The sequence below is a fragment of the Sphaerodactylus townsendi genome, linkage group LG16 (assembly GCF_021028975.2).
Source record: "Sphaerodactylus townsendi isolate TG3544 linkage group LG16, MPM_Stown_v2.3, whole genome shotgun sequence".
Taxonomy (NCBI): domain Eukaryota; kingdom Metazoa; phylum Chordata; class Lepidosauria; order Squamata; family Sphaerodactylidae; genus Sphaerodactylus; species Sphaerodactylus townsendi.
Window position 1 is genome coordinate 14,743,983 of NC_059440.1, and position 23,284 is coordinate 14,767,266.

At 45.7% G+C, this 23,284-nt stretch overlaps 3 protein-coding genes across 3 annotated transcripts; 1 reads left to right on the forward strand and 2 right to left on the reverse strand.

Moving 5' to 3' along the window:
• Positions 1-1,443: 1,443 nt before the first annotated feature.
• On the reverse strand, positions 1,444-10,074 carry DERL2 (derlin 2). The gene is made up of 7 exons (XM_048518989.1): positions 9,930-10,074; positions 8,672-8,737; positions 7,692-7,765; positions 6,584-6,677; positions 4,746-4,941; positions 3,650-3,740; positions 1,444-1,915 (listed from the first exon to the last, which is right to left on the reverse strand). Exons 1-7 carry the CDS (start codon positions 10,020-10,022, stop codon positions 1,810-1,812), a joined length of 720 nt encoding a protein of 239 aa, XP_048374946.1. The 5' UTR covers positions 10,023-10,074; the 3' UTR covers positions 1,444-1,809.
• Positions 10,075-10,320: 246 nt separating this feature from the next.
• On the forward strand, positions 10,321-12,021 carry MIS12 (MIS12 kinetochore complex component). Its single transcript, XM_048519021.1, has 2 exons — positions 10,321-10,528; positions 11,263-12,021. Exon 2 carries the CDS (start codon positions 11,305-11,307, stop codon positions 11,923-11,925), a length of 621 nt encoding a protein of 206 aa, XP_048374978.1. The 5' UTR covers positions 10,321-10,528; positions 11,263-11,304; the 3' UTR covers positions 11,926-12,021.
• Positions 12,022-12,931: 910 nt separating this feature from the next.
• On the reverse strand, positions 12,932-23,280 carry RPAIN (RPA interacting protein). Its single transcript, XM_048519020.1, has 7 exons — positions 22,894-23,280; positions 21,952-22,146; positions 19,925-19,988; positions 17,717-17,831; positions 15,495-15,558; positions 14,782-14,916; positions 12,932-13,078 (listed from the first exon to the last, which is right to left on the reverse strand). Exons 1-7 carry the CDS (start codon positions 23,158-23,160, stop codon positions 13,049-13,051), a joined length of 870 nt encoding a protein of 289 aa, XP_048374977.1. The 5' UTR covers positions 23,161-23,280; the 3' UTR covers positions 12,932-13,048.
• Between the last annotated feature and the right edge of the window lie 4 nt (positions 23,281-23,284).

Genomic DNA, 23,284 nt, shown 5'->3' on the forward strand with positions numbered 1-23,284 from the left:
TGCTCTTATCATATCCCCTTTATGTTCCCATACCTTTTCGTGTTTCCAGTTTTCTCCTGCTAGTAGATTCTTCTAGCTGCATATTTACCAAATACGTTTTATCTTTTAAATTGTATCTTATTTGCTGTGTGCCAGTCTATGCCCGTAATAAAACAATGATTGATTGACTGAAGGAGTCTTTCTGGAGGTGTCAGAGGCCTTGACAGGCCTTAAATTCATATTGACAAAAGGTGTTAAAATATTTCAATACATTGTTTTCTCCCGAGCCAAGGGCACTGATTGGAATTGGGATTGCACCCAGAGAGAAGAGCGCTTCTGTGCCTGAAACAAGTCCACAGAGCTGCTGGTTGCCTTATTGCCACACTGTACATTTCTTCCAATGTACCAAACCTTAAAATTAAATAAAATAGTAATGCTGGCCAGGATATGGAACTTTGGGCCCTAATTCCTAGTGAACAAGGCTGAGCACACACCCAAGAGATAAGGTATGAATCAAGGACCTCCAAGAACAGATCTAACACCACATTTTAAATGTATATACAAAGAGTTAAAGGCCTTTCAGGTACCTCAGGCCCTGTTGCCAATCATTACTGATAGCCTTGTTAGTCTGTGTAACATAACAGAAGTCCTGTGGTACCTCAAAAACAACATTGACAGGTTGTTTCATTCTATAACCGTTTACTGATGTCAGTTATGCTTCCTATTTCTTCTTTCTCCATTAATTGTTGCTTACCCTACTTAACATTTCTGTTTATTTGTAGACGAAGAAGAGGAGTTTGGATTTATATCCCCCCTTTCTCTCCTTCCCACCTCCCCTCCCCATAACAGACACCCTGTGAGGTGAGTGGGGCTGAGAGAGCTCTGAAGAACTGTGACTGGCCCAAGGTCACCCAGCTGGCGTGTGTTGGAGTGCACAAGCTAATCTGGTTCACCAGATAAGCCTCCACAGCTCAAGTGGCAGTGGGGAATCAAACCCAGTTCTCCAGATTAGAGCGCACCTGGTCTTAACCACTACACCACGCTGGCTCTCATGTACTCCGGTGAAAGACAGAAGCTGGAATTTCGGGCCTTTCTCATCCGCCATTACATGTAACAACTTGATCTGCTCCAGCCCCTTACACAGAGAATCACATCTGAAAGATACATGATGAGGTTCACACTAAGCCTCTCTGCTCCCAATTCCTCCCCATCCCCAATAATTTTTCTTACATAGAGCTGGAAAATGATTTTTTCTTCATATCATCTGAAGGGTGAGCTCTGACTCTTGCAGGCGTATTCTTCAGTCAATGCCGTTAGTCTTCAAGGGGCCACAGGACTGGTTTTATTGTGTTTCTAAGCATTAATAAGTATGCCCACAAGTCACCCTCAGAATCTGCCTTGGCTCTGATAAACAAAACCAGCTCTTCGGTGCTGTTTAAAAAATAATAAAGCACGTTTGCGGGGTATGAATCTATCAAAAAAGTTTATTCCCCTTCTAACGTTTTCCGTAGAGTCCCTTGTATCAAATACATTTTGGAAAAAGAAAATCTTAAGAAATACCATTTTTACACAGATGGTTTCATTAACTTGGGGGTTGACAAGAAAGTGCATCTGCAGTTACTCTTGGCTTCATTTAGATAGTTCAGAACCAGCCAACGCAGCAAAAGCCCCCAATAATATGAGTATGTGAAGACGCTTACAATAAGAACACTTTTTTGTTCAAATAAAAAAGTGCTTCATATGTTCCGATCAGAAAAGCCACCAGAAAGCCTTTCCACAAGGGTCTCCAGCATAGTTCTCTAGCATAGTCCCTTCTGGAGGATTCTCCGTTCAGCCTCCAAGGCGCTGACCTTCACCCCAGTCGAAGCCTCCGGGCCGTTCTTCAGGAAGAGGGTTGTAATTGGGGTCTTCTTCTGGTGAATCAAATATTATTTTCCTAGGAAGCAAACATAAGTGTTCAGAAAGAGAGAACTTTATATTCCTGGATAGCATCTCGTTTTGCAAAGTTCTCTCCACCCCCAATCTTATTTTCCTGTCTAATTTAGGACTTTTAATCCCTTTCCAGACAGGGAACTCTTTTTTAAACATTGTGTTTGTGCAGTACCAAATACAAATTTATTTTCATGTCACGATCTCTATAGCTCACTAACCCGCTTCTTTTTTTGAATTCTTTGTTGTGTGTCTCATGCTGTTATTTATTGCAGTGACTATGTATTCTATTCCTTTAACTGTATCATCTCTTTCTGTTATCCAAATGATAAATGGCATACGTCAAGGTCTGCCCGATTCACCTCCCAACCCCCAAAGTAATAATAAAGAGCTATTGCTGACCAACCTATGGATTTTAATAATGTAAATGTTCTGCAACCTCACCTTCTTCCACAGGACTCCATATCTGATTAGCCTCTAAACTGGAGAAATATCATGCACCCATTGGACTACTCCCTGGCTAGATTTCTAAACTATGAGTTCCCTGTTGCATGAAAAGTTAATGGCCATAGTTTTTCACATGAGCTCGAATACATATCATATTATGCCAGATTCTGCAACAGTCTCACTATACTGGCAATGCAGGTGTTTACATTATTGGTGGGTGAAGGGCAAAGGTGATATCATCTAGTGAGCCTTGGGATGGAATCAAATTAAAAATTAATTTGAAATCATAAATCAAATCTTGTCCCAAGACCCGAATAAAGAAACAGCTGCTAACAGAGATCGGCCAAAGTATAACCAACCGGGCATGGGGTAGGGTGCAGATCAGAGATTGTGGGCCAGAAGCTGCCCAGCTGGGCAACTCCTATCTAATGTTGGCAGCATGATAATTCTGCCCTGACCTGGATAGCCTAGGGCCCTAGGCCAGGGGTAGGGAACCTGCGGCTCTCCAGATGTTCAGGAACTACAATTCCCATCAGCCCCTACCAGCATGGCCAATTGGCCATGCTGACAGACACTGATGGGAATTGTAGTTCCTGAACATCTGGAGAGCCGCAGGTTCCCTACCCCTGGCCTAGGCTAACCTGCTCTTGGAAGCTAAGCAGGGTTGGCCCTGGTTAGTATTTGGATGGGAGATCACCAAGGAATACTAGGGTCATTATGCAGAGACAGGCAATAGCAAACCACCTCTGAAAGTCTCATGCCTTGAAGGTCCTATGGCCGTGGTGGCGAACCTTTGGCACTCCAGATGTTATGGACTATAATTCCCATCAGCCCTTGCCAGCATGGCCAATTGGCAGGGGCTGATGGGAATTGTAGTCCATAACATCTGGAGTGCCAAAGGTTCGCCACCACTGTCCTATGGGGTCACCTTAGGTCAACTACCATTTGACAGCAAAATAAAAACGAACAGGTTCACCTGCTCTTGCTAAGACAGATTACCCATCTGCCTGCTCTGGGTTCACAATCTGACTTTTCTAGGACTCCTAGCAGTATCTCATTGGTTGTGGCAATCCTTCATTCTGATCGGAGACTTTTTATGTAGCAACCAGAGGCAATGCTTCGGATATGTGCTTCGCAACACTATAGCACCTTTGCTTTCCAGCTGCAAAACATTATGGCTCTGACTTGGTGCCAATGACATGTAAACAGCATGACAGGCATTTGTACTTCTGAACAGTTTCAGGCAGTTCCTTCTCCCTCTTCCACCCCAACAGCCAACCAAGAGGACACTTACAGAATAGATGGTGTTTTGAGCAGTCTTCCTCCGCCAGGCTGATTAGGGAAAATATCTTCTAAGAAGAAATATATATGGCCTACAGCAATACCTAGAATCAAGAGGCAGACCTTTTTATTGTAAATTTCTACTGAAAATATTGTCTTGGGAGGGAGGGAGGTCACAGTTAGTGGTGCTCTGCAAATGTGCACAAGGATTCATAGGTGAAAAGTAAAGGAAGTCCCCTGTATAAGCACTGGGTCATTACTGACACATACAGTGATATGTCACATAATGATGTTTACTAGGCAGACTTCGTAAACAGGAGGGTTTACAACTGCCTTCCCCAGTCATCTACAATTTAGCCCCAGCAACCTGGGAACTTATTTTACTGACCTCGGATAGTTGGAAGGCTGAGTCAATCTTGAGCTGGCTACCTGAAACCAACTTCCATAGGGATGAAGCTCAGATCATGAGAAGTTCAGAATGCAGTACTGCAACTTACCACTCTGAGCCGCAGAGCATACAAAGCTACAATAGCGTCTGCAGGAGTTCTCATGCTCCCACAAAGGAGCACCTGGGTCAAATAACATTTTTGGATTTTGTTTCATTTCACTCACTCAGCACTCTAGCATGAGGTATAAAACAAACCACCTGTAAATCTAGAAGGGTGCTTTCTATGACAGCACCGGGTGGAAGACTAATCCAGGCTGGGAAATAGCCACTTTGGGGAGAAAGGTGGGTGAAGTGGCGAGGTGGTTAAGAGCAGGTGCACTTTAATCTGGAGAACTGGGTTTGATTCCCCATTCTGCCACTTGAGCTGTGGAGGCTTATCTGGTGAACCAGATTAGCTTGTGCACCCCAACACATGCCAGCTGGGTGACCTTGGGCTAGTCACAGTTCTTCAGAGCTCTCTCAGCCCCACCCTACCACAATAGAGTGTTTGTTGTGAGGGGGGAAAGGAGGTTGTAAGCCCCTTTGAGTCTCTTTACAGGAGAGAGGGGGAGGATATAAATCCAAACTCTTCTTCATATAAGTGGAGTAAATAAAATAAATGGTAAAAGCAAAAGAATTCAGAAAGACTCAAGAAGGCCAAAAATAACGATCATCGGCTTACCCAGGAGGTCCACGATAATAGAGTTGCCCAATAGCAGTGAAAACCCCATGAGAATCCAGGGAAGAAACGGGGCCTGGAAGATCAGAAGCCCAAAGAAGTTCATGCGGACAAAAGGGTTCCGGCGGCTCCAGACGTATACCAGCATTATAGTGAATGCCTGCCCTAAGAAAACCAAGTTGACAAACAGCCCAAATATCTGGTGGAGAGGCTGTCAAAGAAAAAGGGTCACGGCACATGTTGGCAGTGAGGAAAGGCCTGGCCCCGTCCTGCATAATTTTCTGCAGTTATTCAAAGTGTTTCCATCCATGAGGATCAGAAGCTAGCAAAATAAATAAATAAATAAAGTGGAACTAAAACAGGAGCAAGAATTATCTGGGCGTCTTGACAGCCCTCAGAAGGCCACGCTGTACTTTTAAAATCTGAATTCCCCAGAAAGATAAAAGACGACTAACAAGATTTTTAATATCCCAGTGCAACTTTTCTCTTTTCCTTCCACGTATCACAAAACCCAACCTAAAAACAACAACAATGAAGGCTCATTTCACACAAAGCCACCGTTTGTCCCCACTCCTTTTTTTAAAAAAAACACCAAACTATCATTGGTGTTTGTGAACCAGTGAAAAAGAAAATTTAAAGTTTAGAGCTGCTTGTCTGGAGCTGTCGCTTTCCGTCCTCAAAACCCTTCCGTTTTAAGTCAGAAGGGATGCTGTTAAGTCCAGCTGAACATTTTGGCACTTATGGTAGACCTAGGGAAGTTCTGAAAACACCGTTCACGTAGGACAGACTGAAGAAAGGGCTTTGGCATGGAGCACACAGCGAGCTTAGGGAATTCAGCAGTCCCAAGTTGTGTGACTACCAATGGTTTACAAAGGGAACCAGAGAAATTCATGGCCTATCAGAAGCCATCAGCCTTGGTAGCGAAATGGAATGTTGAGATTCAGCAGTATGTCAATGAATAGTTGTTGCGGCGGGTGGAGACTGGGGAGGCCGGCTGCTTTCATGCTATGCTTGTGGGTTTCCCAGAGACATTGGGCTATGATGAGAAACAGACCGAATAGATGAATATTGAGGCCAAATATTGAGACAGCCTCTTGGACGGTCTTCGGTATTGTTGACTCTGACTGGCAGGGACTTTCCAGGGTCCCAGAGGACTTCCACATCACGTACCATCTGAGCCTTTCAGCTGGGTATGCCAAGAATTGAACTTGGGACCTTCTGCTCACCCAGCAGATGCTCTGCCTGAGACATGGCTCCTTCCCTAAGATTAAAATGGATTCTAGTGACACTGTTGATCTGACCTAGCAGGGTTCTTGAGGTCTCAGTCCATATTTACAACTTTACCCCTTCTGAAGTTCAACATCCAGAGAACTATCCATAGAGCTGTGGAGGCTTATCTGGTGAACCAGATTAGCCTGTGCACTCCAACACATGCCAGCTGGGTGACCTTGGGCTAGTCACAGTTCTTCAGAGCTCTCTCAGCCCCACCCTACCACACAGGGTGTTTGTTGTGAGGGGGGAAGGGAAAGGAGCTTGTCTTACAGGAGAGAAGGATCCTCTCTGTGTTGCATTTGAGTCTGAGGCAGCGAGCGGTCCTGTTGGGGCTTGCCTTGGCATGTGTCAGCGGATTAACAGAACCTACAGATCCACCAGAACTCTCCGGCAACTGCACGTTGTGGCAAACAGCCAATCAATGGCAACCAAGTAGTTCTGTAATTTAGCGGACCTTGTCTGTCATGATTGATCTCCCAGTAATGAACCCTTGGGGGGAAAAATCCTGCAAATTTATCCAAGCACTGTTGTGATGCTTCCAACATCTGGCTAAAACAGCAAAAGGATACAGTCATTAACAGGCCGCCGAAAAAGAACATAAATACGAAGTCTGCTGTCCGACCTCGAAACGATCCTTCCTCAAGCATTCGGCAGTAGCGGTATCTGAGGTTCAAAGGTCAGGAAAATTCTTGATGCCAGGTTAACGCAGAGATTGCAGACTAGCTTCCGCAGGGTCTGCAAGACGGACCTGTTCCGCCAGGCATTTGGCCAGCCGGGCTGAAAACAGCCCTGTTTCCATCCAGCCCTGTGGGCGCCAGGGTAAGGGGGGAAGTGGGAGGAAAAGCCGCCATCTGTTCTGTATTACAATGTTATAATTTTAATGGTTTTCCTTATTTATATGGAATTGTATTTTTAACTATTGTACGCCGCCCTGAGCCCTTTGGGGGAGGGCGGTTGAAAAATCTAATTAAGTTAAATTAGATCTTAAGGATTTTTTTTAAAAAAACCTTTCATATATTAGGGGAGGAAATGTTTCATCTGAACATTAAGACAGCAAGTCTAATAATGGCTCCATCCAAAAGGGAGGGATGAATCCAGCACTGGAGGTGGGGTAGGCCTATACCAGTGGATTTGCGCTCCCTTGGGGACTTGCCCCAGCAGAGGGGTGGCTGTGCTGGTGAGCGGATAACAGGGCTGGCTAAAACAGGTGGGCACAGCAGGGTATGGCACACCAGTGCTCCTGCGCTGGGTTCGCAGGGGCGTTCTGGAGGCACGGTTAGGGACGAAGCTACCAGTAGTCGGCTTCTATCTCAAGTTCCCCATCAGAAACTCTGGGTTTTCTGACAGTGGGTGGTTTGCCATTTTGGCTCCCCAAACTGTCGTAAAGCCCTCCTGGGAACGGTGCAGTGGGGCTGCTGCAGTGCTGCATCTGGGCACCCAGCCATGTGGATGGGGCTGCCCCCCACATTTCAGTCACTACAAAGTGCATAATTTTGTTTAATGTCAGGAAAGAAGAAGGAGGAAGGGTTGGATTTATATCCCCCTTTCTTTCCTATAGGAGTCTCAAAGGGGCTTACAAACTCCTTTCCACCTCATAGGGTTGTTGGGAACATAAAAGGGAAGAAAGGAGGATAAGATTTAAACCAAGCTTCAAAAGAACAACAACAAAAAAGATACAAAAATATCATATTAAATAAAAAATTAAATCCCACTGGTCCAAAGAAAAGGAAGTTGGTAATCAGCCTCCATACCTGGAAGACAAAATGTGTGGTAGAAGTTTGAATGTTATAGTTAAACTCACATCTCAAAGAAATCTCAAATCAGTTTAAACAAATCATATCATATTTAAAAGGTGATTTTTTTTCTTTCCTAACCACATGGAAAACTCTTCTACTGTCTTCTCAAGAAATCTGAAAGCAGTGGTACAAGAAAAATAAAACATTCTTGTACACACAATTGAAGAAGAGTTGTTTTTTTATACCTCACTATACTCTACTTTTAAAAAGGGTCAAAGCAGCTTACAATCACCTCCCCTTTCCCTTCCCCTTCTCTCTCCACAACAAGAGTTTATCGAGCTAGGCTGAGTTAGAAGAAAGACTTTTTTTTTGCAATGACTTTTTCTTGTTTCTTCTGCAAAAATGTTGGGTCCAGTATAATCCCGAGTCCCTTAACTAAATCAACAAGGGGCAGTTGAGGCCCATTTGAAAGAGAGGACGATTATGTGCTTCGAGACTTCCACCTTCCCAACCAGAATTATTTCTGCCTTTCCAGGGTTTGGTTTCAGTTTGTTCCCTCTCAGTCATTCAACCAAGACAGCCAGGAAGTGTTATAGGCGCTCTACTGCATCACCAGGTTTGGATAAGGATATATACACCTGTGTATAATTTGCATATTGATGACAACCCTATTGATCAAGTCTCAAGATGTGGCATACACAGCACTGCATACACAGCACTGCTGCTTCCCACCAGCAATGTCATCATTTCTAACGGCAGCAATCCCACAACACCTCCCAACTAGAAAGTGACTTTTTCTTCCCACTTGTTGAAAACCATGACCTTTCATCGAACAAACCCAAGTTTAAACAAGTTTAAGCCGAGTTTAAACAACACGCTTTAAGAATCAATGGCTTACCAAAAAGAGACAAAGGTACTCACTTGATAGTGCTTAAATATTAATTCTGGGTTGAAGTATAGCTGAAAGGGCGTGATTAATTCTAATTGCTGAAAGAGATGAGAATACAAAAGGAAGTGAAGATTTGGTAGGGCAGTGACGCTCAGCTTTTGTGCGCACAGCTAGGACCAATTTCCTAGAAGCTCTCTACAAACTATTGGAAGCCCACTTTGCATCTTAGTTCTCAGATTTATATGTCTGCTTCACATATTAACATCTTACCAATGCACTTATTAGGGCATGTGCTTCGAAAAAACTAGATCCCACCTGATTACATGATTGAAGCTCACTCAGCAACCTGTATATATACATACAAATATCTTGACAGGTCTATGCCAATCTCAGTGTGCATACAAAACAAGCGCTGCAGTAATAAAAAGCATTAACACAATCTTCTCAGCAGTGTTCTGCTAATTTTAACATCCATAATCTGAGCAGAAGCCAATTACGTCTCTGGATTCTGTGAATCAAAGAGCGATCTGTACTTTCTACACCAGCATATAAACCTTTTTACAATTCCGCATCGAAAGATTAGCATTCAGCCGGGACTGGCCCAAAGCCCCTCAATGAGTTTTGCTATTTAACTGAATACAAGCAGAACACCCACTATAATCCAGTTCACTTGTTTTGGCAGAGAGGTGACTCATAAAATATTAAAAATAAATAAAAATCAACAGGCAGTTGTTCAGGATGCAAATACAGTGCACAAGACCTGGAAGGCTGGAAAGAGGGGCGGGGGAATGGTTATATATGAAACTATAAAAGTCCTACCCTAGGGCCTGATGATAGGGAAAACTCTCAGATGAGATATTAAGTAAATATATGCTAATATAAGCATATCAGCCTCTCCAGTCAAAATCTGGCACAGTAGGATGCACCAGGCACAGGGTGTGTGTGTGTGTGTGTGTGTATGTATGTGTATGTATGTATGTAGTACATATATACATATATATGTGTGTGTGTGCTCTGTATGTATGTATGAGTGTATATATATGTATATAGTACATATATACATATATGTGTTTGTGTACTGTGTATGTATGTATGTATGTATGTATGTATGTATGTATGTATGTATGTAGTACATATATATGTATATAGTACTTACTCCCCTATGCAAAGTCGGTCCCATCGTAAGGGGCTGTACTATGCAAACTAGGTCTGTCGTATGCAAATATATGCAAATGAGTATCTCCCCCAAACTAGGCCCCAGCAGCCAAGCCCCGTCCTCGCCTCACTCACCACGGCGGCGGTCGTGAGGACACAGGCGGTGGTGTAGGCCCGGGTGACAACAGGCATCTGAAGGTACTCCTGGCGGAAGGTCCGGTACGCCATCCTGGCGCCTTGGCCGCGGCTGCTCTCCCACCTTATTACGTCACCTCAGCCGCGACCAATACTAACTCACGCAGTGGCCGTGCGGGCAGCCAATCAACACCGCTTCCCCACCTCCCGTTACGTCACGCTTAAACTCACCCATTCAGCGCCGTCAAGGCCCTCCCGCTAGCGTCCAATCGAGAGCCATTCTGGAAGCGTGGAGGTGGGGACAGAGGCTCGACTCGTACCGCCTCGCCCGCCGTCCAAAGTCCAGCACCATAGTGATGCGCTTGCCCAGAGCAGCCTCGTAACAGGAGCTTTGGTGGCCGAGGGAGGACTTCCACCCTAATCGGAAGTTCAAATGTTGAGCGTCTTTCTGCCATAGCTCTCTATGATTTCGAAAAGGGGCGGGGCAAGCTCTTTGAAACTGACGCGAGAAGGTTTGAATACGGCGGGAAGGGGAAACCCTGAGTCGGGAGGCGGTTGAGCTTTGGGCCTGTCCTCAGAAAAGGAAGGCCAGGCGCGAGGTAAGGTGTATATCAAGCAAAGGAAGGCCAGGTGCGAGGTCAGGTGTATGTGAACTGATTTACTGCGTTTTTATTTAGTAATTTTGTACTAATTTTCAAAGTACAATTAACACCCATAGAAAAAACATACGAAACAAAAAGAATTCGAAACAGATAGAAACAGAGCAAAAAAGAATACAGGACGTCTACCCAAAACTCCATTAATATAATCATAACAAGGTGGATCTCAATGGAATATTCTGATATTATCAGAGAAACCATAACACAATCTTTAATTTCTTCTCTTCTGTCTACCACCTCTTTACTGGTCAGTCTCTTATCCACTCTAATGGGAACCCACTTCCACCAGAGAATCCCCTAACCAAGAATCCACCCCCCACCCAGAATCCATCCCAAGAAAATCCCTCCACCTCCCTGTACTGCATGGTGACTACCTATTAGAGTATCTAATCTAATGGCAGCCGCTTGGGGAATCCACCATATTGGTGGATGGAAGGGAGCGGGGATTGAATGGCAAGCAGGAAGAGTTTGAAACCCGGGTTAAAGAAAAAAGTCGCTAATAGAATAGAATAGTCGGGCAAATAGAATGAGTTAGAAGCATTAAGGGGGGCAAGTTCTGTAGGAACTCCCTCCCCACAAAAAAAGCTTTTAAAAAGGGCCTCAACCCGCTCAATTTTGCCCATGCAGAATCAGCCAAAGTTGTACACTGTCTCAGACTTTTTTGTGTGTTCCAGTTTGCAGATTTTTTACACGGCGTCTTCCCTTTCCTCATCAAGATGTCGGCAGAACTCATGATCTACGAAACCCAGTTCTTTGGCTTCACCCCACAGACATGCATGATGCGCGTGTACCTTGCGTTCCAAGACCATCTCTTCCACATGATGCTGGTAATCGAAGAGGTGGTCCTGAAGAAACTGAAGAGCATGCACGACACGAAGCTGACGCCTTCTTCTATCCGTCGAAGCAGCGAGAAATTCCTTGCCTACACGAGGAATCATTTCCACCAGCTCTTTGGCAAAATGGAACAAATGCTGCTACAGGTGGTGCTGAGTATTCCGGAAAATGTTTTGCTCCCTGAACACAAATGCCAGGAACAGTACCACTACACTGCAAGTGAGTTTGAGAAACTTCAAGAGGAGGTCCGTCACCTGGAGCACCGCGTCAAAGGTGAAATATCTGCCCAGCAGGCTCTGAAAACTGAGCTGGAAGAGCAAAAGGCTACCCAGGAGCAGCTCAAAAGGATCCTTCAGTGGTTTGACGGCCTCGACAATGTCTGCCGAGTACACGGGGCCAGCAACCTGAAAGAAAGCTTCGTCTTCTTGAAGGGGAATGCCACCAAATTGCAAACTGTGATGCAGGAAGTTGAAGATAAAAGCAAGAAGCTGCACACCAAGTGATTGTTTTAAGGAAGTACCTGAGCCTGAAGGATTTGTCATTAAGCTGACAAGAGTGCTGTCCCCCTGCCCCCCAAATAAATTTGAATTGTGCATTAATATCGAATTCTGCAAGAGTTATTTCTGGAACTGCTATAAATAGGACAGGCTGAGAACTTCCATTCTGTCTCCTATGTCAGTTACCAAAAAAAGGTCACCCGGCATGGATTTCTAAATTGCAGAAATTAACAGACCTGTGAGATTTTCATCCAAGAGTTAGATTTCACAGTATATTTCAGTATCCCTCTGCATGTTTTTTTAGGTGCAGTTGCTACCAGAAAGAGGAGAAGAGGCTTGCAGACCAGTCACCAAAGGTTTCCAAAAGCTACTAGGCTAGCATTTGCTGGCATTTACCTTTCTTTTTTATGGGGCTTGGAAAATCAGGAGAAGCTAGATGCATTTGGTTTTACGGCTGCCCTAAGGACTCCGTATTTTAACATACAAGAAGCAAACTGGATTTTTGATTTTACACAACTGGATCCTCCCACCCATCTCGCTCTGCTTCTATTAATTGCATTGTTGTTTTTAAAATATTTGGAATAGTTAGGTGGCTGGGTACCAAGCCAATCAACTGGTTACTTAATTTTTAATTCAGATTCTATTGGGGTTTGTATATAATGTGTGCCAAGCCAGCTCCAGCTCCCAAACTCTTCAGCATACAGAGCCAACTTTGTAAATTGGAACACATTTAGAGAAGATTAAGTGGGGAGAAGATGTTAGGAGTTGTCCAAGTCCAAAAAAAAGCACCATTTGCCGCACTTGGGCCTAGTCCCCTTCTCTCTGCTCTTTTGTAGCATTCCTGGATATGTTAAAAACCCCAACTGACAATACATAACTTTTAAAAAGCTTTAGATTTGGTTGTTTTTATTTAATGAAGTGCACAAAACAACATGTAGTTCACTGTAAATTAAAATTATAAATTATATATTGCAATAAAGAATACTTTTTGCAATTATGTACAATACATGTGTTGAGAACATGTACATTTATTAACAAGATTTACAAAATGCCTCCCAAACGTCTCAAGCTCAGGTAGAAAAGCGAGTCGGCAGCATCTTTCCCACAAGACAGTTCAGCACAGCGGAGGTTACAGAATAACCGCCAAAAAATCACAAACCTGCAGAAAAGGAGGAAAAAGCAAAAGTGTCAAGTTGTCCCTTGTTTAGAAAAAGAGGAAGACGATAGTCAGGCCGACAGAAATGTCTTGGGCAGTCTTCACAGTTCTGCCCTGTTCAAAGTAGGGCAGTGTCATGAAGACTGCAGGCATACATTTGTGTCTCTCCTTGCAGCTAGTGTCCACACTCTGGAGGTTGGGTGCAGTCGCTTCTCCCGGCAACCAGCCTCAGCCTCAGGTGACAGCAGCACAGGGTGGGGATGAGCTGAGCCCACTGCTTACAGCCTCCTATTTAGTTACTATCAACGCTATATAAACCTGTTTTCAAATGCCCAAACAATTTTTATTTGTCTTCTACTTTTTAAAAAAAAGCCTTACTGGGATTATTTTCAAATGTAGAGGTGTTGCTAAATGCCGCTGCCATCTGTGCAGAGTGAGAATTCAATTGTCCCAGTAGTTTTAATGTCACTTCAGTAAATAATAAACAGCCAGATCTCCCCATGCCTCTTTTCTCCTTCACAAAAAAATTGCATGACAAAAAAGTGACTATACCAACATTTATTCTCCTTTGATATCTTGGGTCAAATGGAGACAGGGAAAAAAAAGCTGTAGTGATCTTGGTTCATGCAAAATTCAAAAACAAGAATGCAATCCATGTAATACTTTTTTAAAATCTTACAAAGGATGCTTGAGAAATACACTTCTATTTTTTAACATTTTGTTATCTTCATTCTGATGAAGAGTTCTGAGCGCAAAAACTTGGATGGCATTTAGTCATGTGGCTGGTTCCTAATAAAAGGTTTTCATTCTTGTAGAGGCCTATACAGTTAGAACAGTGATGGCGAACCTCTGGCACGGATACCAGAGGTGGCACTCAGCCCTCTCTGCGGGCAAGCACAAACAGTTCATCATGTGTGTGTGTGGGGGGGGGAGGGTCGCCCCCCCCCCCACACATCTAGGCTGGCCTGGGCCGCTGGGCTCAATTATTAGCATTAAATCTAAGGCCTGGTTTTGGGCAAGCAGTGTAGGTAACCCTGTTAAACCCCACTGATTTTCATGCAAAGAACTAAAGCGTGATACTTTACCTGGGAGTAAGCTCAGTTGCTGGCAATGTGGCTTGCTTCTGAGTAAACCCTCCTAGGGTTGTGATTCACCCATTCGAAGAGTTGCTTCAAAGCACAGCCAACAACTACCACCAAGCTTACTCCCGAGTAACGCACACCTCAGAGCCAACCATTTTTTCTAAACTAAAACCTCAGTATTCAGGTTAAGTTGCTGGATTGGCACTTTGTGATAAATAAGTGGGTTTTGGGTTGCAGTTTGGGCACTCGGTCTCAAAATGGTTTGCCATCACTGAGTTAGAAGATGGCACTCTATCTGGAGAGACCTGAGTTCAAATCGTCCCACCCAAGCTATAAAGCACACTGAGTGGCTTTGGGCCAGACTAGATTAACGCAAACACACAATTTGCCTGCCCTGCAGAGCCTTTGTAGGGACATTGTGAGCGGAGAAACATGTCTGCCAACCTAAGCTGCTTGGAAGAAGGGTGGGATCGAAGTGTGGCAGCCAGGCTTGTATGTAATTTAAAACTGAGAAAGGAGGGAGGGAGAAGAAACTACCCCATCTGTGAGTCAATGGGTGGAAGATCCCGCTGAAACTGGAGCATGTCTTCTTCAGGGAGCTCGCAGAATAGAATATAAACTTACCCGACAGCTCATGAGAAGGTTGGTTTCTCCATCCATCCCGCTAGTTACAGAAAATTCAGGACTGTGCCGACAGTGTTGGCTATGTTCTGTTAGCCCATCTCCTAGCAGCAACTGAAGCCTTTCTTCAGTCATCCCCTTTGAGGGAAAAAAAATCAAATACATGCAGTTTGGCAGAGCTGCCATCTACCCAGTTACCCATTTCACCCCTCCTCCCTTTACACATTTCTCTGTAACACATATAATGCACAGATTCCCCACCTATAGAAACCAAGATATTCCTTTATGTGGCTGATTATTTACCACCCTGTTAAGTACCCTTCAGTGCTGATTTATCAACTAACTACACACCCATCCTATAACATCATTTAACTAAATTTCCTTAAAGATACTAGCATGTATCCGATCATATTTTTTACAGTAGGTACACAGAGTTTTCCTGTATATCTGTTCACTGCAGATCCTTCCAACCTTCTATATGGCATTAAACAGAATACTCTTGTCTGATGACAGTAGAACTTAGTGGCATCCAAAGATAATGGCCTGTTGCTTCAGGACAGACAAAGAGGGTCACAGTTACTCCATTTTCCTGTCCAAATTATAAGGAGATGGAGATGATTTGAACCCCCCCGCGCTTTATTTCATCTAAAAACTTTGCCGGAGGGTAGTGGCGGCTGTCATTCAATACATTTCAGTGCCTCTTAGCAATGGTTTACCTGTGTGCCGATGCACAGTCCGCATGTACAGGTGACCACGTGACTCATCACAGAGAGGTTATTCCTGAGAAACAGAATAGGACTGTGAGAACAGCTCTCACCCCAGCTCCCATCATAAAAGGGAGAAGGAATCACGATCAAGAAGTACGTGGAAACCCGCAGTTCACATCACCTTTGGCAACCGACTAAGAATCTGGGCTTCCAGACTGAATCATTCTGCAAAATTGAGTGGTAAAGCAGGGGGTGGCAGTTCAATTTGATACCTTGCTTTATGACACGGCTGCTTTTATTTTATTTATTTTTATTTATTAAATTTATAGGCCGCCTCATCCCCGAAGGGCTCGAGGCGGCTCACAACATAACTGTTTCCAGAACAGTAAATCAATATAACATAAAATCTAACTCATTAAAATTCAGCAGCAATTAAAACAATAAATACAGATTAAACAACAAGGTTGTGTAAAAACACACACACACAGGCGCCTGGTCTAAAGGCCAAAGGAGAAGGGAGGAGAGGCAGGGCCCAGGATGGAATCAGGGTGTTCCAGTAGTGGCGGGTATCTGACAAAATGGCAGCCGAATTAAATTCCAACTAAGCAGAGTTCCCCTAACACAGGGATCATAGCACAAGCAGCAGGGCTGGAAGTGGCACGATCCTCCAGCAGTTGTGAATCTTAGGCCATTCTCTCTCTCGGTTTCACCTACCTCAAAGGGTCATTGTGAGAACAAAATGGAGCAGGGAGGAATGCTGCAAGCTGCTACGGGCCCCCATCCAGGGGCGTAACGAGGCAGCCCTGGGCAAACTGTATCCCTGGGCAAAACCTGAGTTGGATGCCCCCCCCCCCCCATGGGCGGCCACTCCGCCACGACCACATTTTTTTTTGCACCAGGACATTGGTGCCTACAGGGGGTGACGTTTTTAGACATATCAGCACCAAAATTTCAGCATATCATCAGGAGACTGTCCTTATGCTACTCTCCAAGTTTGGTGAGGTTTGGTTCAAGGAGTCCAAAGTTATGGACTCCCAAAGGGGGTGCCCCATCCCCCATTGTTTCCAATGGGAGCTAATCGGAGATGGGGGCTACAGTTTTGAGGGTCCATAACTTTGGCCCCCCTGAACCAAACTGCACCAAACCTGGGGGATATCATCAGGGCAGTCTCCTGATGAGACCCTGAAAGCTTTGAGACTGTGCCTTCAGAAATGCCCCCCCCCCCGCCTGCAACCCCCATTGACAGCAATGCAGAAAACTCACCCCAGAACAAAGATTCTTGGGCAAATTTCTGGGATGTTCCTGCAGGGGGCGCATTTTTGGATGTATCAGCACCAAAATTTCAGGGTATCATCTGGAAACTGTCCTTATGGTACCTCCAAAGTTTGGTGCAGTTTGGTTTAGGGGGTCCAAAGTTATGGACCCTCAAAACTGTAGCTTCCATCTCCTATTAGCTCCCATTGGGAACAATGGGGGATAGGGGCACCCCTTTTGGGAGTCCATAACTTTGGACTCCCTGAACCAAACCTCACCAAACTTGGGGGGTGGCATAAGGGCAGTCTCCTGAAGATACGCTGAAACTTTGGTGCCGCTACTAGCCTAAAAACCGCGCCCCCTGCAGGCCAAAAATGGAAAACCACTAAAAATACCCAAAAACGAACTCAGCATTTTGATGCCCCCCCCACAAGGTGATGCCCTGGGCAGCTGCCCACCTTGCCCAATGGGCATTACGCCAGTGCCCCCATCGGGGAGAAAAGGAGAATACAGATAAATAGTGGGTGGGGAGCGAAGAACCACCCTGTGTCTACATGGGACATGGCAGCAAAACACCAACCAGCAAGATGAAGGCAAAACAAACATCTCTCGTAAGGATCCACCTCACTGTCAATTGCTCAGGACAGAGAGTGTGGCTCTCTTGATTCCTGGAAGATCCCCTGCCCCATTCATACAAACCCATTCGGGATGACTTGCATTCTGGGTAGTGGCCCTCCAGCGGGCAGGGGTCTTCCTTAGCTCCCTTTTCCAACTGGAGAGGCCCAAGGCGGAGCCGCGGGCTTTCCGCACGCAAAGCAAATGCCCTAAACAATTGATCTTTCCAATCAGAAGCCATCTGGGGCAGACCCAACCTGGTGCTGTTACTGAGCTTTGGCCATTTCAAGCAGCTCCCGCATCACATTCGGGTTGCGCGCTAAGCTACGAAACACCGCCATCAAGTAAAGAAATACGCTCACCTTCGGCAAACCGGGCAGATCACTTTGCGTTCAGCATCTAAGCCCTCGAGCATCGCGTTGAGGCACTCCTCATCGAACCGCAGGCTTTGTTCGTATTCCTCTATAGCCAGCTGTTCTGCAAGGGAGAAAGCCGCCGTCACTTGCAAACAGGAGCCCTAAGGCGGACTCTCCAGATAGCGGCCCTCACTGACCCGCTAACTTTGGTAGGGAAAATGCTAGTCTTTCTGCGTTCCTAAAATCTGATGTGTAAACATGGTCACATCCAAGTTCTGTACCGAGTCTGGCACCTAAACATCTGATGCTAGGAACTGGAAATATTTTTCAGCACCATGGACCACCATTGCTTCAAGACACAGCTTCCCAGTGCATAGACCTGGACCAATCTCTTCTTCACAAAGCCATCAAGGGGTTACAAAAACGGTTCGGTCCTCCTTTCCAGAACACAAACTTCATGAGAAAATTGTATCCTGGGACCAATAAGTCCTGAACTTACTTCAGTTTCTCATATGTTGACACCAGGGGTCCCCAAACCTTTTGAACAGGGGGCCAGTTCACTGTCCCTCAGACTGTTGGAGGGCCGGACTAAAAAAAACTAGGAACAAATTCCTAGGCACAAATGATTGTAAAATGTTTGATTTCACCTTTCAGCCTTTCTGTCATGGTCTATTTTTAGAACAGTGACCAAAGTATGTCAAGTACAGGGTGGGCTCCAAATATTGTTGGGGAGGCTGTGGAATGCCTTCCCCTGTAAAAAAAAAAAGCAGAACTTTCCCAATGAAACATTCCATCTAACCCAGGATCAGGTATCTTCCTGGGTTCTTTCCTCCCTAGCAGCCAGCGAGCAATTCGCCAGCCTGGCTGATGCCAATGGGAGTGAGGTGGAACAGAAAGCCTGACAGCAACACATGGAATAGCTGAGAGGGAAGGGCGGAGCAGGCGTTGCCACATGTAAGGTTTCCAACTCTGGGTCAGAAAATTCATGGAGATTTGGGGGTGCCATCATGTAATTGCACTCAACAGCCGTTGGGGCCGGTTCCTCCTCTCCCTCGAGCCCCCACTGCACATGAATGGAGCCATCACCGCCATGCCTGGCGGGCCAGATAAATGCCTTCAGGGGGCCACATTTGGCCCCCGGGCCGTAGTTTGGGGACCCCTGGTTTACACTGTCAAGCAGATGAAATCAGTGCCTGAAGGTGAGAGTCAGTCAGCTCACTCTAGAGCCAAATGCTGGAGGCAGACCAGTGGTCCATCTAATCCACTGTCCTGTTTTACACTGGTCAACCTGTTTGAAGGAGGGCCAACAAATGGGCTTAGAGGCACACTCCTAGCACTGGTATTTAGAAGTTTGCTGCCTCTGACTATAAGGTCCCCCTTATAGTCATCATAGCTGTGTCCACTGGCAGTAAACCCAACAACCTAATTACTCATTGAGTCAAGAAATACTTCCTCCTGCCCATCTTGAGTCTATTTGCCACCAAATTCACTGCACCAGCAAGATGCTCGGTCTTGTCAGCCTTTGGGATGGGAGAATGTTTAAGATAATCATATCCTGCCTCTTTGAAGCAAGCGCATGCTGCGGTCTCCAACAATAATCAAAATACTAACACGCAATGTAATGACTGATGAAAAATGGCAGTCACCTAATAAGGTCAGCCAGGTAACCAGCAAAATTAGAGCAACGGTAGAGATTAAAGAAAAAAAAGACACTACAAATAACTCAATGAGAACAAGAATGGTGCGTGGTTTGAACGTCTGACTAGGCCCAGGGATCCAAATCCCTTCTCCATGAATTTCACTGGGTGATTTTTGGGTCAGCCACTTTCTTGTGAGAAGCAAGAGAACCATGCAAGCTATGCCAAGCGCCTTGAAGAAACAGAAGGATTAAAAATGCAGGAGACCAGAGTCAACAGAACTGGGAAAAGAAATCTTTTCTGCTAATTTCTGGAACTCAAAAGCCTCAACACAAGGCGAGACACTCTGATTATCGATCCAGATGGATATGAAAAATATTTTCATTTTATTAAATGACCCATTTTGTTGATTTTACTGATTAACAATGTTCAATCTGACTAAAATCCCTATGAGAAAAGTGAACTATTAGTAACGTCAATTAACTTTAAAAAAAAATAATCTTGTGCTCAAGGCAGCTGTCAACAGTAATTAAAATCACAACCATTCAAACCAGCTTATACTTCTTTGAAAGAGTACCTTGCAAAATCAGCTCTTTCTGGATTTCCTCCAACACTGCCAGTTCATCAGAGTCTTCCAAGACCTAGAACAAAACATCACACACTCTGTATTCTGTCTTTGTTTGTGGAAAAGGCCACAGGGAAAGCAATAGCTCAGCTGCAGAACTTGCAAAGCTCCACATTTGTCATTTCCAGAAAAAGAGACTCAGATCACAAGGATGGGAACAGGCCAGAGCCTAAGACTTCGTTCTGGTGCTGCCAGTCAGTTCAGACACAGATGAACTAGAGCAGACCTGGGCATTATACGGCCCGGGGGCCACATCCGGCCCGCCGGATGACCCTGACTGGCCCTTATGACAGACTTGGCCCTGGCCTAAGAGGACCTGTTTAGAACCGCGCTGCTCACGCTAACCCTCCCCCTTCCCCCCTCACCTTGCCACTGCGCTGGAAAGGGCCTCTGGGAAAGGCCACTCCCCTCGCGCAGTGGCTTCAGGGGCATTCCCCTCCTTTGAAAGCCCCGCAGAAGCCGGTTGCCTTGGCTGCCTGCTTCTGCGGGGCTTTCAAAAGTGCTAGTTGATGAAAAAAGTAGGTCAAGGGACTTAAGTTTCCCCACTTGCTCAATTGTCACAGTAGACAACTATGCAGGTAGGTTAAGCCTGTGATTATTTGTGCCAAATAGTGTTGTATGCAGAACTGTTGCCACTGATTCCAAGTTGATCTGTGCACCTGTCTGTCACTTATCAGCCCCTATTATGCAGAATTGAGTTCAGCCTTTTGGCCCGGCCCTCCACAATATTTTCTGTTTCTTATGCGGCCCCATGGAAAAAATAATTGCCCACCCCTGAACTAGAGGGACCAGGTTCATTTTTATTGATGCAACTGGATACATGCACCAACTTGCAGTCAATAGGCTCATACTGGAATAATTCTGCACAGGTGTTCATGGACACTTGCATTAAATCATGGCACCTATGAAAGATTCATACGGGGCCACTTCTCAAGAGGGGTCTCATAGCTTCCTATCTTCCTAACTTTTACGGAGGTTGGGGCATCACCCCACTGACTACACAACTTGGCAAGAGAACCAATGCATTCCCACAACGTTCCACTCATTTGCTTAGATTGTTCTTTGAGATGCTGTTTTGCGTGGAGGATATTAAGTGGATAGTGACTGGAGAAGAATCTTTTCGAGATGGATCCCTAGCTGTAAGATTCCCGTCCCAGAGGGATTTAACTAACAATCTTCCCCCCTGTTTCAAAAAGGCGGGTTGATTTCACGACCGCTATGAGCCAATGTGGAGGCAGGGTAGGTTATGATAACAGCAAGATGAAGAAGAGCTGGTTTTTAGTCTCAAAGCGGTTTACAATCACCTTCCCTTCCTCTCCCCACAACAGAAATCTTGGGAGGTAAGTGGGGCTGAGAGAGTTCGAACTGTGACTGGTCCAAGGTCATCCAGCAGGCTTCTTGTACAGCAGCAAGAAAACAAACCTGCTTCTCCAGATTAGAAGAGGAGGAGTTCGGGTTCATATCCCACCTTTCTCTCCTGTAAGGAGACTCAAGGTGGCTTACAAGCTCCTTTCCATTCCTCTCCCCACAACAGACACCTTGTGAGGTAGGTGGGGCTGAGAGAGTTTTGAAGAACTAGCCCAAGGTCACCCAGCAGGAATGTAGAAGTGTGGAAACACATCTGGTTCACCAGATAAGCCTTTGCCACTCAGATGGAGGAGTGGAGAATCAAACCCGGTTCTCCAGATTAGGAATCCACCTGTTCTAAAGCACTACATCACGCTGTCTCTCACTCATGTGGAGGAGTGGGGAAACAAACCCACTTCTCCAGATTAAAGTCCGCTGCTCTTTATCACTATGCCCCACCGGATTAACATCAAACAATTTTCACTGTGCTATCGGGCTGTTTGGTTTTAATTTGCTTTTCTTGATGGTTTCAATAGGATTACTTTTTTAAAAAGGCTCTTCTATCTTGAACATGCATGCGAAAGCAGCACGCGGAGGCTAGTAAGATGCAAAGTACAGTATATATAACTAACGTGGAGGGAAGTTGTGTTCTTCCGGAGGGATGGCAGCTGGGCATCCACTGACTGCAAGGCCTGCCACTCCACCTCCATCACCTCCTGTACCAGAAGGGAGCTCCAAGTTCCTCCACCAATGGCGGCATTCTCTCCCACGTGGCGGTATCGGTCTAACAGCCTGGCCCGACTGTTCTTCAGCCTCTCCACGCAGCGCTGCGGAAAAAGAACAACAGACATGAGGAGAAAAAGTCAGTGGCACCTAAAATCATTTCCTTGATGTCCCTCTACATACAATGTTAACATTACACTGTATTTATTGTTGTTGGAAGCCACCTGGCTATGCCAGGATACAGATCGAATGAATGAATGAACTGGGGAATCTGTTCGACTGATAAATATGTTTTGTTCATTTCAGAGGGGGTACTTGAAGGAGGAAGGGGGACTACTTGGAAATCCTCTCTTCCTGACTCTGTAAACCGTCAGAGTCCTAAGCTGACCCTTGGTCCAAAGGTGGTACAGTGCAGCAATTAGTGTAGGGTTGAATCCCTTTTCTGCCATGGAAGAGTCCTGGGGATCACCTTGGACAGTCGCACACTCTCAGTATAACCTTCCTCACAATCTGTCCTGGCAAGACAGTTGCGGGCTGGCCAGTCCAGGCACCCACCCCACCCTGCTCCCAATGTGTCCTGGGCTGGGGAGGGAGCCCACTGGGGATTGGCCGCCTAGGCCAAGTCCCATTTATGTTATATCTGGCCCTTTCAAACAAACGAGTTCCGCTTTCGTTTCAGTGTGTTTCTCAGTGAATGTACAACGGGGGAGGGTGGGAGGTAACTTCTCCTGGGAAAGGGTGCGTAGGATCGCAGCCAAGGTGACGCAAACCCTATAACCCCGCTCTGCGTTACAATGTTTCCACTTCCCGAACGTTGGCGCCCTCAGTGTTCCAAAGGGGCCAAGACCCACCTGCCGGTAGGTCTCCTTCCAAGGCGGAGCCCGGAAACCCTTGTAGAGGCTCCGGCGCTGCTGCCGCAGCAGCGACTCCAGCGACTCCGCCATAACCGCGGCTTCCGAACAGCTGGTCCGATTGCCGCCTCTCCTCCACCTCGCCTTCCCTGAAGCACACTGGGAAACGTAGTCCAGCAAAAGGACTCCGGCGCCCGATGCATGATGGGAAACTCCTCCTCGGGTAGCTTTTCTCAAGAACGAAGCCAAGCCGCCCTCCCGTGGCATTGTGGGAATTGTAGTCCGAGCGCGACCCTTCTGCTTAGGTTGGGAGGAACTTCCAGCGGTGGTTCTGAAAGTGTCGTGCTCCTGCAAGGACTGGGGTGTCTGTCCAGCCCTATATCTAGCCTGA